This window comes from Neophocaena asiaeorientalis, unplaced genomic scaffold (genome assembly GCF_003031525.2).
Source record: "Neophocaena asiaeorientalis asiaeorientalis breed wild unplaced genomic scaffold, Neophocaena_asiaeorientalis_V1.1 scaffold476, whole genome shotgun sequence".
Taxonomy (NCBI): Eukaryota; Metazoa; Chordata; class Mammalia; order Artiodactyla; family Phocoenidae; genus Neophocaena; species Neophocaena asiaeorientalis.
Genome location: NW_020172178.1, coordinates 353,966 through 371,995, shown reverse-complemented (window position 1 = coordinate 371,995; position 18,030 = coordinate 353,966). Strand labels below are relative to the sequence as shown.

At 37.1% G+C, this 18,030-nt stretch overlaps 1 protein-coding gene across 2 annotated transcripts in view; it reads right to left on the bottom strand.

Moving 5' to 3' along the window:
* Positions 1 to 18,030, bottom strand: part of UNC79 (unc-79 subunit of NALCN channel complex) — a 195,729-nt gene that overhangs the window by 111,951 nt on the left and 65,748 nt on the right. For both annotated transcript variants that reach the window (XM_024759179.1, XM_024759171.1), the window contains exons 12-15: positions 5,596 to 5,786; positions 4,895 to 5,018; positions 2,738 to 2,878; positions 303 to 524 (exon numbers count right to left, since the gene is read on the bottom strand). In XM_024759179.1, coding sequence (XP_024614947.1) covers positions 303 to 524; positions 2,738 to 2,878; positions 4,895 to 5,018; positions 5,596 to 5,786 — 678 coding nt within the window. The remainder of the gene's footprint in view (positions 1 to 302; positions 525 to 2,737; positions 2,879 to 4,894; positions 5,019 to 5,595; positions 5,787 to 18,030) is intronic.

Here is an 18,030-nt window from a genome sequence, read left to right as displayed (position 1 = left end):
GCTCTTCCCCAAAACAGCATTACCCAGTTTGTTCACCAAATTTGTTCAACAGAATCAATTCTAATGATGCTAGGGTGTTTCTAAAATTCATATCCATTCTCATGTGTCAACATCATTGAAGTTATTCATACAAGTATTTTTCAGACTCCTTAGGAAATCCCCACAGAAGTTTGTGAAATGTCTTGAGCGATGCTGCATCATTTCCGTAAGTGCGAAGATGCCCAACACATAGAAAGAATCACTATACAATGCTTTCCCTCATTCTTCACCTCTGAACTAAAGGAAGTTCATGCTTCAGCTACCTGCTTCAGGAGAAGATCAAACATGAGGATGAAACAATTTAGATTCATTTCATCATCTTCACAATCAAAGTCAATAGTCCTTCCTCCTTGATGTCCAAAATTCTTGAAAGGACTACGAAATGGGCTACGCATAGGACTCCGAAATGGACTCTGAAAAGGACTATGAAACGGACTCAGCATATTGTGCTGAACTCGCCGACCAGGATCAGAGGCAACACTCACCTAGAAGGAAAAACATTAACACACGTAAGTGAACTCACAGGAGCTCAAATGTCTGTACAAAATATTGGAGGACTCTGTGTAAGGTATTTCCAGCTGTCACACTGATTTCCTTCCTTAGCCAATGGCATTAGTACCTCCAAATCCTATGAATCTTCTCAAAACATAAAAATAAGAAATAAAATATCTAAACTTTCTAATTGTCAGGTGAATGAAACATAAGTACCCTGAAGAATGAAGGCAGCTCCCTTTGCCATTATATTTTTCATTCCGTAAAACATTTCCAATTAAACTAAACTGTCTGCATCTACTTAAAACCATAACCTGAAAAATGATAACTTACATAAGTAAGGCATTGCAAGATCACTTGTGAAATCATTAGCACAGAATCTCAGATTGACATGACTGGTTAAAGAAAAATGGTCTCTGGGTATAATAAGTATTAAACTGTCATGAAAAAACAATATATGTCAAGCCTGCTGTACTGTTTATTCTCCGTCTGCCAACCCAATCCTCCCCCCTCAGAAGGCCCTCACTGCCCTTTTCTGCCCTGTTCTATGCCCAAGGATGCCCAGGACTGAGTCTCTCCTGACCCTCTTGCTGGCTGGCTTCCAGTTGGGTTCAGTTAATGAGAGGCACCAGTGGAAGACCTGAAGCTGAAGGAGTGAGAGGTAGGAGTTATTTCTTCCCACCTCCTGCCTCCTTTGATGCTACATCTTTGGCAGTATCTCCACCCTCTATAGTTCCTCTAGCCAGCCTTTCCTTATAATTTCAGCTCCCAAAAGGCCCAGGAACATTTTCCCTTGCTCCTTCAGCCCTAGGGGTATAAAGGCTTCCTAGTGAACTACTGCTGGCCCCTGGGTGCCTCACCAACCCCATCGCCCCCTTAACCTTTCCCATAACTCTATAGGCAGAGTATCCATTAAAATCTCTTCATTTGAACCATCCGGGATAAATTCTGTAGCAGGACGCTGACTGACATACCTGTACATCATTCTGAAATCATCTTTTTTCTCTTTAAGACCTCTCTAATGATCAGAAATCTCCTTGAACACCATATTTAAAATAAAAAAGAAGAGTACCCCCATTAAGAATCAGAATACCTGGATAATGATAGCGTTATCTGTGGCAAATCACTTCAGTTCACTGAACCTCAGGTTAAGTAGTTGTAAAATGAGGCTCATGAGCTCTTCCCAACTGCCTCACACAATCCTGTGATGTCATTAAGTGTGAATACGTTACACAGTATAAAGTGCTAATAATGTACTGTAATATTAAAGATTACTGAAGAAATCAATAAAATATAAATGTTTGGCAGCTGGCTCCTATGAGGCAGATGAGAAAAGAAGTAATGATTTTTTAAAAAGAAAGCACTGAATATAAACTATGATCCCATGATCATGTTATATTCTCATTTTCTAATCCCTAGAGAGCAGGTAGAATGACTGGGGGCCTGGAGTATACAGCCGGGAAAATGTTATGGGAGGCTTGTCAAGGAGACAGGGGAGAACAGTCCCTGCCTTGGAGAGGTTGATGAGAGTCAACCTCTCCAAAACTGATCATGGTCTGGGAATGTCAGAACAACAGCAGAAACTTTATCAGGTCCTCTCCATAGAAAAATTATCACAGATGTCCAATAGTTCTTGTACACTGTAGACCAGACTATATTTTCTCATCCTCAAAGGTACAAAGGGGTCAATAAGATGGGCTCAGTTAGTTTACAGTGACAAATCACTCACAATCACCCCTAGTTGATCATCTTTTCCCAAAACACAATAGGGAAAAACAAAGAGCAAGCAAACAAAAATATCCAAACTCCTCATTCCCAAAGTGAAGCAGTGATCTGCCCACTAGCTGGTAAAGAATTCTTATTCACCAGAAAACAAAACAAAACAAAACTGGATAGTACCCCAAAAGCTCAAGCTACTCTTTTTGGTTTATCGAGGATGAGAGGTAGCTAGCAGAGATGTGTAGGAGAAAAACTCAAAGGAAAATGAAAACTCAATAACTTACTGATTACAGACTATACCAAACATGTCTTAGAACAGTGTTTTCTGTTATTTAATGTGCTTAAAAGGTTAACAGAGTGAGTGAGATAGGATGAAGAAAGCATTTTCAGAGCAGTTTATGAGGATGTGACTTTAAGGCCCACTATAATTGACAAGAGTTTTCAAAATCTTAACAAGTAAGACAAAAACAATTGTGGCAATAATTACCCTTCGAGCTGCAAGGTTCCCTGCCAGTTCACTGACTCTTGATTTTCTTTGATTTGCCAGTTCTTTAACAGAATTAACTCCATCAGAAAACATACTGATTAATAGTTGAAGTGGAACCATGATGTCTAACTCTGATAATACCTGGGGAAAAAAGGCATATGTCCCCCAAAATATAAACATTAAAACTCAAAAAAACTATGTTTAACATTTTTCCCTAAGGTGACCTATTGAACATAAGGACATTTAGTCTCACACATATTCTATCTGCGGTCATCCTCAATTATTCATGCTAAAAAATTCAAAGCTATCATTGAACATTCCCACTCCTCCACTCCCCACACCCGATAAATCGCCATGTTCTTTCTATTAAAACTTCTAAGTATCTCCTGATGCTGTCCCCTCCTTTCCATACCACTGCTGTTGCCTTAGTTCATCACTTTTCTCCTGAACTAGTATAATCTGTGAGCAATCTTCCTCCAATCTTTCCCCACTCTGACCTGAATGCCCCATCCAACCTTGCTCTCTGGTGCAAGCTCAGGTACCCTTCTGTCAAAATCATGTTACTTTATCTGTAATGAATTTTCTAGAAATAGATGCCTGCTTCCTTCAGACAGAATTAATCCATCTGTCTTCTCCGCTTTCTTAAAACTTTGTACATACCTTTATTAGAGCAATTATCACTTTTTATTATATTTGATTATTTGATACTATCTCCCCACTGTGAGTTCCTTGAAAAAAGGAAGTATGAGGAAAGGATCATTTCTTATCCCATTTTTATCCTACTGCCTATTACTGTGCCTGGTACATAGGAGCTCTATAAATGTTTCTATAATTAATTAATAAATGAGTCAATCCAATCACTATATTGTTCTCTCTGTTCCCCAAATGGTTAGACCAGACGTTTAAAACATCCTTCAACTACAGAGTGCTTTGAAGCACTCTGTCTTCAAAGCAAAATTGTGTCAAAGCCCAGTCTGTAAAACATATAAGCTGTAATTGCTCTAGCTATGGAGAACCTCTATGTTCTGGAGGTTTACAGGCCTGTCTGCTCACCTCCAGATGGCACAGCTAAAGGGTGTATAACTGAATAACTGAGGCGCTATCTAGCCATCTGTAGAAGGATGGGCTTTCCTAAAATGGAAATTATCTTATGGAAGTCTACTTGGGGATGAAAAGTTAAAATTCTGAGTCCCAAAAGTGACTTTTTTTAAAAAAATCCCTTTACTACTTGTCAGTTATGAAAAATATTATTCTTTAGTTTACAACCCAGAAAGGCATCTCCAGAACTTGAAAAGCCTTGGGGATCACATCCTTCCATGATACAGAAATGTATCTGCACCCAGAGCTAATCTAAATATTGACTCTGTCCTCCTTTTCTGAAATTGTCCAAATTTTATAACAGGAATTCAACTCAATTTAATAAATTTTTAAGAATGTACACTAAATAATAAAGTATGTGCCAGATGCTGAGAGGAAAGGATGAGGGAGTTACAAATTCAAAAATGAAAAAGACCTGGACCCTGCACTCCAGGCATTTGTAATCAGGAAAAGAGATAAAAGTTAATATATATATTAATATTATAATATTAAACAGAAATAGAGTTTACACAGAGAACCTATATGAATACTGGGGGAAGGAATAATGAACTCTAATGGGAAGATAAGGGTGTGACATAGGAGAAAACTTCATAGATAATTTCGGAGCTGAATTTTAAAGAATAAGCTAGAGTTCACATATGGAGACAGGAAATGAAATCATTCCAGGCTGAGGGAATAGCATGAACTACTCCCTAAATCAGTAACTTTCAACCTTTCCAAGTAAAGGACCTATTTAATATCAAAAAAATTATCAGAATCCCACAAGACAGCTATTACACTTTTAGTATCTATTGATAGAAAAAATATAAGAACCAAAAGCTACTATGAATTCAGTAATAGTATTGCACAAATTTGTATTTTATTAAACACAACGACAGCTAATATATTTGAAATATAGCTATTTGTCTATGCATATGAGTTACTAGTCTACAGATAGTCCTGAGCAAACATAACGTGTTTAAGGATTCTTTGCAATAACTCTCTGCCCCCTACCCAAGGAGCTAAAGTTCATAGGCTAAAAACTATTGCCCAAAATGATCAAAAGTGTCATTTACTTACATGAAGCCACAGTAAAGCTTGTTCCTGCACAGAGGAAGGGTATCCTGTGAACCGACAACTAATAAAGCCAAACATCTCTTCCATTGAAAAAGGTAGAGGACAAAGCTCAATGTCAAACATTTTGCTGAAAAGCAGAGCAACAAAAGTAAATGACCAGTGGGCATATAGTAGGGTCTACTGTTGCATTTCCATCTATATCTTATTTGGGGAGCCAAACAGTTTAGTCTGTGTTCTGAACTATTAGCATGTTTCATTTTACTGAAAAAGCTTATGTCGTTGGAATAGATATAAATAATTCATACAGTTGTTAATAACATTGGGGTTCATACTCATATCAGGTTTAACAGAAGGAATTGCATTTCTAGGGAATTGCACTTCTAGGGAATTGCTCCCCAGCATCTAAAAACATTGTCCCTTTGTACTTCTCCCACTTTATCCAAATCATAATTACATTTGAAAATAAACAATATGGTGTGTCTTTTTATTATCCCATAAGAACGAAATCTTTCTGAACAATTACAAATCATCTTAGCACAATTTATAGCAACTATTTCATTTTGAACCTTCCAATTTTTCTATAGGATCATTTAAAAGTAAATGAGATTATATAAAATGCTTAGCACAGTGCCTGGCACACAGGACATGCTCAATAAATGTTAAACATCATAATTAACGGTAACTTCATTAAACTACTTACCCACCTTAATACTTCCCTGAATTCTTTTAACTGATTATCTGGGACTTCTGTTCTGATGGCTTCCAGCCATTCCGGCATGATACACTCCCACACGGACTGACTGATCACATTGTAGGGAATCAGGCAGAGGATTCGGTTGAGACCTTCCTTCAACTGAGTCACTGTGCTACAGGACTTATCCCAGTATCCACCAACCTGATGGCATTTCCACAGCCACAGGGGAAAAGAACAAAGTGCACTTGTTACATTTATACTCAAGGAAATACTACATGAAATGGGTACAAAGACCACTATCCATTACATCTGAAACCTGGGCCAAGTATATTGAGTAAGATTTGGAAAAAACTACAAACCACCAGGATCCCTTTGTTACCAAAAAGAAACCATAGTTACAAATAGGTCCAAATAATGATCACAGACTGAATTTGAACTATTCTACTGCAGACTTCTCAAATCACACATGAATTAAAATTCCAAAGATTTATTCCTAGTAGGGTGAACAGGCTATTGGAGCGTTTTTTCTAAGGTTTGACAAACCCATTGCAAATATGTGCAGTTATACCTGTGTTTCAAAGGAACACAGATTTCTACTACTGTACACTTTGTATTGAAGATTTTTCATATGGAAAACGAAGGGACAGAGAGTACTTTTTTCCCCTATACTGCATATTCTGCCACAATTTTTTCCCTAAGAATGTTGTAAGGCTGGTTGAATCCATGACTTTTTTAAAAGCTATATTTTTTACTAAATAAGATAGTACATTAATTTTCTAATGCAGAAAAACTTAAAATTACAAACTGAGGTTCTGTTTGTAATTCTGATTTTAAATAAAGATCCTATATTACTATTATACGTATCAAAGTAACAAAGGGTTGACTGGTCCTAGATCTTTACTATATAACACAAGATTTGTGGGAAAATATGTTATTTTTTTCCTTCCAGTTTTATTTAGTTATAATTGCCATGCGGCATTGTATAAGTTTAAAGTGTACTGTACACCATAATGATTTGACTTACATACGTCATGAAACGATTACCACAATAAGTTTAGTGAACATCCGTCACTACAGATACGAAATTAAAGAAATAGAAAGATATTTTTCCCTTGTGATGAGAACTCTTAGGATTTATTCTCTTAACAACTTTCACATGTAACATACAGCAATGTTCATTATATTTATCATGTTTTTACATTATATCCCTGGTACTTATTTATCTTAAAACTGGAATTTCATACCTTTTAGCTGCCTTCATCTAATTCCCCTTTCCCCCACTCCCCACCTCTGGTAACCACAAATCTGATCCCTTTTTCTATGAGTTTGTTTGTTCGTTTTTGAAGTATGATTGACCTAGAGCACCATATCAGTCCCTGTTACACGACATAGTGATTTGATATTTCTATATATTTCAAAATGATCACCCTAATAAGCCTAGTTACCATCTGTCACCATATAAAGATATTACATAGTTATTGACTATATTCCCCACACTGTACATTTCATCCCTGTGACTCATTCATTTTGCAACTGGAAGATTATACCTCATAATCTCCCTCACCTATTTCTCTCTTCCCCCTAACCCTCCTCCCCTCCCGGAACCACCTGTTTCTTCTTTGTATCTATAACTCTGTTTCTGTTTTGTTATGTTTATTCATTTGTTTTGTTTTTTTAGATTCCACATATACGTGAAATCACACAATATTTGTCTTTCTCTATCTGACTTATTTCACTTAGCATAATGCCCTGTAGGTTCATCCATGTTGTCACAAAAGGCAAGATTTCATCCTTTTTTATGGTTGAGTAATATTCCATTATATATGTACCACTTCTTCTTTATCCATTCATCTATTGATGGACACTTAGGTTGCTTCCATATCTTGTCTATCATAAATAATGCTGCAGTGAACATAGGGATGCATGTATCTTTTCTAATTAGTGTTTTTGTTTTCTTTGGACAAATACCCAAGTGGAGTTGCTGGATCATATGGCAGCTCTATTTTTAATTTTTTTGAGGAACCTCCATACTGTTCTCCATAGTGGCTGCATCAATTTACATTCCCACCAACAGTGCAAGAGGGTTCCCTTCTCTCCACATCCTCACCAACACTTGCTATTTGTCATCTTTTTGATAACAGCCATTCTGACAGGTGTGAGGTGATATCTCATTGTGGTTTTGATTTGCATTTCCTGATCATTAGTGATGTTGAGCATCTTTTCATGTGCCTATTGGCCATTTGTATGTCTTCTTTGGAAAAATGTCTATTCAGGTCCTCTGGTCAATTTTAATCGGATTTTTTTATAAGAGTTGTATGAGTACTTTGTACATTTTGGATATTAACCCCTTATCAGATATATCATTTACAAATAGCTCCTCCCATTCAGTACGTGGTCTTTTCCTTTTGTGAACGTTTCCTTTGCTGTGCAAAAGCTTTTTAGTTTGATGTAGTCCCATTTGCTTATTTTTGCTTTTGTTTCCCTTGCTTGAGGGGACATGTCTAAAAAATATTGCTCAGACTGATGTCAAAGAGCATACTGCCTATGTTTTCCTCTAGATATTTTATGGTTTCAGGTCTTACGTTTAAGTCTTTAATCCATTTTAAATTTATTTTTGTATATTGTGCGAGAAAGTAGTCCAGTTTGATTCTTTTGCATGTCTAGTTTTCCCAACACCATTTATTGAAGAGGCTGTCTTTTCCCCATTGTACATTCTTGCCTCCTTGGTCATAGATTAATTGCCCGAAAACTATCTTATTTTAAAGGAATCCAATTTAAAATATTTAATTGTTATATCTAGAATTCCACATTATTCAAAACAAATAAACTCCATTTAAATTTGAAATATCTATTTGGTATCATATTGGTCAACACGCTAGATGATTGACTAGACATTTTCAGGAAGTGACTACATTTCTGGGGTTGTTGTTAGTTACATAGACTCAGAAGAGCTACCACTGATAATGTTGTGATTGTGGAATGTATCATTACTGAGGTCCCTTTGGCTATTTAATTTATGGTTAAGCCATATAAAGGCCTATTGGTTTTGGGTCACATTTTGGAACAGGTATCCTTATGGAGATACTAAATTGTCAGTGACCAGACAATGGATCCTTTGATTTGGAAAAGTTTTTATGTTTAAAAGGATTTTAGAGAGTTCTCACCCTAAATAAATGTCCTCTTACCAATGGGGAAGGATCAGATTGACAGAAGCATACCAAAAATGGATCACAGCTAGCCTAAAAGACTCCCTTAACAAAACTGAAGAACAGAAATCTGATTTAGAAAGAAAAATAAAATCCACACCCACCATAAACCTCCCCCCTCCACCACCTCCCTCCTACGAATGACCCAGTTGGAGGTTGACATTCAGAGCCTGGTAGGAGCCATTATAAAGGCCTTCCCTCAGAAGTTTAATTGCACTAAAATGGAATGATCTACTTGGAGAAAAGGAATATATCCTAAAACCTTTGTCACACAATTTATAAAAAATATTGCAAAGGCACACAGCTCTAAATCTACAAATCTCAGGTCATAGGAGTCTTTTGTTTTCTACTTTAGTTGAAAATCTCGTTTCTGATATAAAGAGGTTACTTCAAAGTAATGTGGTTGCATGGGCAGGCCAGCTCCTTAATGTTATTATTGAGGCTGTCATCTAATTCTTTGAAGAATTAAAAATAAGTGGCCTTGCCTTACTAATTGAATATTTACAAAAACTAAACTGTGCCTCTAGAAGAATCCCAAAGCTCATCCATCTTTCTTACCAGTCCCAAAGCCTCCCCTATTCATCTCAAAATGATTGCAGATACTGTAAAAAGTCAGGACATTGGAAAAGCGACTGCCCTGTCCTTCAGAAGAAGAAACACTTAAATAGCAATTGTCTTAGGCCCAGCCTCCTCGGACAGGCTCCTCTGAGTCCTCTTCTCAACTAAGGCCTCACCTTGGACCTGTTAAAAACTTCAGACTCTCAACACAAATAATTTTGTCCACCTCCCATGAACTTCCTCAAAATGCCTGCTATAAAAGCTCAAGGCTGCCAAGAGAATTTATTGTTTGTCCCAGTCAAAACCTGTTAAGAGACAAATCTGCCCTTGAAAACCCTCTTAGATTGTTATCTAGCAAGCTTGCATCCTTTCTCTCCCTCTTTGACATTTAAATCTTCTACCACCCAGCACTACCTTCTCAAGGACTTGAGAATCATCTCTTTAAAATGCAAATGTTAAAGGAATTAAATGTGGCTCTCTAAGGGGTGCCTTGCTTTTATTTGTACTATTGCCTCCTCTCATAAAATAGAAGAAATTTATTTCTCCTCCTGATAAGCATCACTTAACACTCCCCTTAACAAACCTCCAAAGCCTTTTTCCTTAGCATACGCCAGCCTTTAAAAAGTAACTTCTTAGTCAACTAAAACAACTGTCTTAGGCTGAATCACAGCCTCTATCAGATTATATATCAGGTATCAGGGCAAATAAAAAGATCTTAAGGGTCTCCCCCTACAAATATTGCTTAAAAACTTTAACCCTATATTGAACAGATTAACTAACAACTTGGTCCATCTGCTAGAAACACAATTTGAATAAAAGTGAGGTAAAGATGAAAACCAGCTCTTATATAAACTAGTGAGTTTTGTATTAGGTCTGTACTTTCTATAAGGTCTGTATTTGTGTCTGCCTGTATGTTTATATATGTATGGTATGTATATGTGGTATTTTCTTCCTCTGGATGGTTTTGCCAAATTAATTTATAAAACAACTTAAAAGATCTCTATTCTAAATGGGCTTAAAAAAAATAAGAGCTTTTAAAAATTAAATATTCCTCCAGTCCCTCCCATCAGGAAACTTGCACAAGCCTCTTAGATAACCTCATCCACCAGAGGGCAGACAAGCAGAAGCAAGAAGAATTACAATCCTGCAGCCTGTGGAACAAAACCCACATTCACAGGAAGACAGACAAGATGCAAAGGCAGAGGGCTATGTACCAGATGAAGGAACAAGATGAAACCCCAGAAAAACAACTAAATGAAGTGGAGATGGGCAACCTTCCAGAAAAACAATTCAGAATAATGATAGTGAAGATGATCCAGGTCCTCAGAAAAACAGTGGAGGCAAAGATCGAGAAGATGCAAGAAATGTTTAACAGAGACCTAGAAGAATTAAGGAACAAACAAACAGAGATGAACAATACAATAACTGAAATGAAAACTACAGTAGAAGGAAGCAATAGCAGAATAACTGAGGCAGAAGAACGGATAAGTGACCTGGAAGACAGAATGGTGGAATTCACTGCTGCGGAACAGAATAAAGAAAAAAGAATGAAAAGAAATGAAGACAACATAAGAGACCTCTGGGACAACATTCAACGCAGCTACATTCGCATTAAAGGGGTCTCAGAAGGAGAAGAGAGAGAGAAAGGATCCGAGAAAATATTAGAAGAGATTATAGTCGAAAACTTCCCTAACATGGGAAAGGAAACAGCCACACAAGTTCACGAAGCACAGAGAGTCCCACACAGGATAAACCCAAGGAGAAACACGCCAAGACACATAGTAATCAAATTGGCAAAAACTGAAGACTGAAATCATATCAAGCATCTTTTCTGACTACAACACTATGAGATTAGAAATGAGTTACAGGAAAAAAGAGTAAAAAACACAAACACATGGAGGCTAAACAATACATTACTAAATAACCAAGAGATCACCGAAGAAATCAAAGAGGAAATCAAAAAATACCTAGAGACACATGACAATGAAAACACGATGATCCAAAACCGACGGGATGCCGCAAAAGCAGTTCTAAGAGGGAAGTTTATAGCTATACAAGCCTACGTCAGGAAACAAGAGAAATCTCAAATAAATAATCTAACGTTACACCTAAAGGAACTAGAGAAAGAAGAACAAACAAAACCCAAAGTTAGCAGAAGGAAAGAAATCATAAAGATCAGAGTGGAAATAAATGAAATAGAAACAAAGAAAACAATAGCAAAGATCAATAAAACTAAAAGAAAAAAAAATTTAAATATTCCCCAAACTCTCAGAAATATAGGAAGCAACCCAAATGTTTTTCAAGTTCATGTGATTTAGAAACTGAGCAGAACCTTGAGCCCCCACCCCACCCCCAAGTACAAAGGCCCCTCTATGTCCCCTGCCTCTTGTTTGTAGAAAAGTTGAAGTCTCCCAGGCCTCCCTGAGTCACCAAAAAGCAGGCTCAAGTTAATGATTAGGACTAGAGAGTCACAGAATCTTTCAGTGTCTGGTGCACATTCCTGAGCTGTTTTACAGATGCTCTAACTGCCACCAGAGGAAAAAAGCTGACTGCATGATGACCAGACTGTAGCCATGACATAAGGTGCTCCACTTGAGCAGTACTGAATCTATGACTAGCACATTTCTAAGAACTGGCCTCAAAAGAATGGTATTAACATTATTGCTCATAATTATCTATATCTTTGTGGGCATCAAAATCATTGTAGCTTGCTCTGCCCATATATATAAGTGGGCAACTAAAATTGTCAGCAAAGAAATGCTACAGACCCATGTCGACATCTTTCACTTTGAGAATACAGCGCCCTATGTCAGCATGAACAAGTTACAGAGAACAGACCTTCACCCCTAATCCCACAGAAATGGAATGATGTCTGAAAAGTGGGAATTTGTAAGCAGCTCTTTTGCCCCTTTCCTGTTTGCCTATTTCTGTTCCCCTCAAACCTTATAGGAACGAGATCACTAGACAATTTAACCTAACTCCTGACTTACGCTCTCCTGAGTGCACACCATGCCTTGCCTAACCTGTGGATTCTTTCCCTGGATTAAAAGAAGCAAGAATGAAGAACTAAGGAGTTAAAGAATAACTAGCTCTCTACCCCCAGCAGCCCCCTTAGCAATCCTGCAGGCAGATCACGCAGGCAATATAACGTCTGAAGAGTCAGCCAGTCTGCACCCAACAGGGAATGATGCAGAACCCAACTTCCTGCCTCAATGATTCACTGAGATTCTTTCCCCTTTTTCCTTTTAAAAATTGTCATGGGGCTTCCCTGGTGGTGCAGTGGTTGAGTAAAAAAAAAAAAAAAAAAAAAAAAAAAACTGTCATGGCTGAGCACAATCTTCCAACTTGGTCTTGGGACATGAGTTCACCTCTTCCGATTGCTGGCTTTTCTAATTAAAGCAACTTTCCTTTCTACAAATACTTGCCTCTCAAGTATTGGCTTTTGAGAAGTGAGCAGCCAAATCTGAGTTCAGTAACAATTTGTGTAGATCTTTGATAAATAAGACTATTTTAATACTGTTGGTTTAATAAAAACAGCTGCATCTTCTGAGTTATCAGCACTGAGTATGATATGAGCATACATTTTTATTCGACGTGGGTTTACTAGTCAAATAAGCTAATATTATATTTACTAGAGGTTTAAGATTATAAAATTTATAGATTCCATTTTAATCAAATTAAATTATTATTATGCAAAACTTTCTTTCAACAGTAATTGTGTGTTATAATATGTCTTCTTAGAAGTAGGTTCCAAAATCTTTTTGGTAACCTGAAACTAAATTTATATTGAGTTAAATAATAGATATTCATTGAATATCTAGATCATTTCTAAATAAGATAAAACACCAAAACATTAACTACCGAATATAAGTTTAATTTTATCTACTTTTGGCTTCTTCTTTTACAGAGAGCCAAAGCTGTTTGGATCTGTTAATAAATGTGTTCATTTTGCCACTCTGAGAAATTATACTATGAAGAAGCATATCCTCTAGAAGTTATGAGATAGTATAATCATAAAATTTGCTAGTATGCTACAAAATGCTGGTATGTGACAAGCAAATCACAATTGTTTACTTCCTGGTCTTCGTGGAAAAATAGAGGTTATTAAGTGTTGAAAATTATAATCAATATATAAATGAAACTTCTAGAAATAATAAGGATGAAGGAAAAACCTCTTTATGCAAAATATTCAAGGAATGAGGGGTGCTCTTGTCAAGGGAAAAGATTGTAATTCTGTCCTAAGGTATCAATAGTGGTTTAGAGGTTGTGTGAAGGCTTTCAGATGAGAAAGAGGAAAGTGAAGGACAAAAACCTGAATGAAAATATGAAGTTGTAAAGGAACTGTGTGTGCGGAGGGGGGGAACATGTCTTCATCATGTCCTCAATTATTTAAAAGAACCGAGTCTTCTCAATTTTAAATTATGTTAGATCCCATATTTACTTTTGATATCTGTATTGCCATTTTGATTAAATGGATAACTAAGTATCATTTCATAGTGACCTGTCATCCTGGTTAATTAAGTGTCCAAACCTTTTGACATTTTGACAACTTTTGATATTTTGCTTCCCCAGATCAAATCCTTATGCTCGCTTCGGCAGTGCATATACCAAAATCAAATCCTAAATAAAATCCTGATCTCAAATTGACTTTGAGACTTCTGAGAGGGCCTCTGGAAAACCTCAAAGGATTTGCTCTCTCCTAGTAAAAAGAGATGTTAAGCTAATTAGGTCTATTTAATATGTTGAACTGCATGAAAATCATGGTCAAATAAGAAGAGATTCTTAACCTTCCCTAGCTTATATCTGTATAGGTAAATGTTTTTAACATAAATATTCCAGGAATTAGATGTAATTTCTAAAAATCTGGCAACGCCTTTTTTGTCCACTATTATATTCTTATGCTATTTTGCCTGATAGTATACAATAATGGCATAATTTTATCATCATAATTCCAGTTGCTCTCATCAGATCTTTAATACAGCCATTTTAAGCCTTTATCATTCACAGTTATCGTTTTATTCCAGTGTTTTCCAGAAAGCTCTTGCAATCGGCTACTATCCAGAATGCTTCATCTTCAGCGAAAAGGACTGTCTCTGAGACCCATGGCAAGGACTATAACAGGTGATCTGGGGTATAGACTTCTGATGGAATTGCTCAAGTAACTTTGAGACCGTGCCACTGGACTGAGTAAAGATTCCAGAACTCTAGTGGAGAAGCCAACGGGTTCATAAAACTGCTAACCCAAGACCAAGCAGAACAAATAATTAATTACATGGGACTGAGTGAACTGCTGAAGGAAGATGATAATTTTTATGTGTTTTTTACTGCTGGCTCATTAATATTCTGTTTTCTGGGTATAAGATTTCTCTTAAGCTATCTATAACTCATGACTATTTAGTAGATTATACCTTTGTAAACAAAAGCAAAACATTTCTTTTTCTCCCTACCTGAACCTCCCAGAATTCAGAAACTCTTACAATACTCTTATTTATATGGCAATATAGCTATTTACGCAAGTTCAGTAAGAATCTGTTCTCTTTGTAACAGGACATAATTGGAAAAATTGGTTATATTATCAAGGCTCTGACTGAAATGTCATACTTGAGAAAGATATGCATAGAATCAAATATGACCAGACAGCTTTAAGGAACTAAGGTTGACATCATGGAACCAATGCTTATAAAGCCCTCTTGGAAAAAACCAGCCTGATACCTACAGGCAAATAAGAAAAGTCACTTCTTGACAGGCCCAGGAAACAGAGTATTTTGGGGATCTCAAGAAGAGAAATTCACCCAAATCTATAGGTGCTGAAGATAAGTATGATGACAGATTGGCTTCAGAGCGTGGAGAGGCTTTTAAAAGTCCAATCTGAGGGACCTTCCTGGCAGTCCAGGGGTTAAGACTTCACCTTCCAATGCAGGGTGTGCAGGTTTCATCCCTGGTTGGGGAGCTAAGATCCCACATGCCTCGTGGCCAAAAAACCAAAACATAAAACAGAAGCAGTCTTGTAATGAATTCAATGAAGACTTTAAAAAATGGTCCACATCAAAAAAAATCTTTAAAAAAATAAATCAATAAAAGTCCAATCTGAGATTCTTTAAAAAACCTCCAGCAAAGCAAATTTTTAAAAGCCCATGTGGTCAAATACCATTTTTGCTGCACTTATGCAAATAATCAGGCCAAATTTAATGAGACTAGATGTATGTTGTGAACAAGAACCATCTTACTTTGTTTTTCTTTGATCAAAATGGTGGTAATTGAGAGAGAAATTTTATGTTTCAACAGGAAACTATAACCCATCCTGTGGATTATCAGATTCTAGTCCTGTTCATTGTCTTTGCGCTATTTTTAACCTCTTTATAAACTGGATCCTTCTGTCTTGCACATTTTCAGCAATTAATGTTTCCAATTTTTCTACTACCCTCTTCACTTGGTGTCACTAAGAACTATAAAACCTGACTGCCCAGTTCCTTATTGAGACTCTAGGTTGTCTTGTCCCAAAGTCCTGTAAGCTGAAGCAGGACAACTTGACATAAACTTCAAAGGACTTATTGCTGCAACAGTTTAGGCCACTGAGGAAGTTCACCAAACATCCGCATCTTCCATGCTCTGCTCTAGGAAATAACCATGACCATGACACTGATGGTCTCATTCATCATCTAAAGATGCTTCAAGCCCAACATCTAGAAATCTTCTTGACTGGCTGCCCTTCGGACTCAGAAACTAGGTTTATTGTCTACTCTAACCACTAATCTTTGTTTTCTTTTTATTTCCTTGTTCTAATTTATGCTCTTTTCCTCCTTTTCAGATCTCTTACCTAGCATTTCCTAACTCAAATCTTCTTTCCAAATCAATCAACCTAGATTCCTTTTTGTGTGAAACTTCTAGGGAAGTTACAGATAGGAGAAATGTGGGGACCCACTCAGACCCCCAGAGTTGGTATAAAGATTATTTTTTATCTTTATAAAGTGAAGATAAAAAAAAAAGTGAAAACATTTGAGATAAAGAAGATGTAGAGAGAAACATTATCTGAACTTCCCTTACCTGACTAAAGTAGAGCCTCCAGAAAAATATGGCTGCCATTAACCCCCTTCAAAGGAAGTTTCCTGTGAATTCAGCTGCCTTGGAGACAGGCTGCCCATTTCCATTGGCATCAAAATGCCCAAAAGAACTTTCCATATCTTCCCATTCAAGCCTCTTCCGGAATGCCTCCTCCCACCCCCACCCCCCGGAAGTTTGGTATATAAACCTTTTATCTCTGGTTATTAAAGAAATTACCCGTCAATGAAGAGTACTCCTGTGCATAAATATTAGTAAATTTTGTCTCTCCTCTTGTTAATATGTCTCTTATCAATTAATATGCAGGCTTGCAACCACTGAACCCAAGCTATAAGCGGAATAGTTTTCCTCCCAACATAATCACTTCTTATCTTTCAGAATCAGATCACACCAGTCCTTTACTATTCCAAAAGGAACAATAATAGAAAACATATCAACACAGTCAAAGAATGCCAGGAAATGGCATTCTTTGCACATTTCCATCATGCAAAAATCTAATTTTATATATGAGTCAGTAGGTGGCACCAAAGGAGAAAGAAGCGTATCTTGGTATATGCAAAGAACGCTTTGACTCCTGGAAATCTAACAAAACCTACTCTTTAGAAGGTCTGTGTTCTGTTTTATCCTTAAATATCTTATTTAAACTGAAAACTGGGACTTCCCTGGTGGCGCAGTAGTTAACAATCCGTCTGCCAATGCAGGGGACATGGGTTTGAGCCCTGGTCCGGGAAGATCCCACGTGCCGCGGAGCAAATAAGCCTGTGCGCCACAACTACGGAGCCTGCGTGCCACAACTACTGAAGCCCACGCACCTAGAGCCCGTGCTCCGAAACAAGAGAAGCCACTGCAATGAGAAGCCACGCACTTCAACGACGAGGCCCTGCTCACTGCAACTAGAGAAAGCCCACGCGCACCAATGAAGACCCAATGCAGCCATAAATGAATAAATACATAAATAAAATAAACTGAAAACTGCCTCAAGACTTCATTGAAAGTAAACCCAAAAATCACACAAAAAAATTAAAACTTAGAAAATACCTTGAAAAAAATTTCATATATTCCTGCCAGAAACTGATTCTAGATATCCATCTTGCTGGGTTAGACAGAAATCATATTGTATGCAAGAAATATGATGTCTTACCAGCTGTATATCTGAAGCCTGTGATCCACCTTGGCAGAAGCAAGAGGATAAGCACAGAGAAATTTGTCCTATAAGCCAGAGAAAAAGGAACATTGTGGCAGTTCTTAAATCTTTTGGGCATTCCAGATGGGAGGGCAGGGACCATTCATCTCTAGAAATATATGTGAAACCACAGAAATTGCCCCTAGTCAAATGTTAGCCTTTCCACAGGCTGTAAACCAGAAAAGGACTGAGCTCTTGCCACCTCATGGAAAGGCTTTTTTATTTTTTCCTGTTTCTTAATAAAAATATTCAGCGATATCAGGAAAGAATATTTCCTTAAATTTCTTAAAGATACTTTGCACATTCATCTTGCCATTCTTCCCCATCACAAACTATCATCAGAGTGGCACATCACTTAAAATGTAGTTACTAAACTCACTTAGCTATAATAAAAATTAATATAAATAAATAAAAGACTAAGTTAAAGAGAGACGTCCCT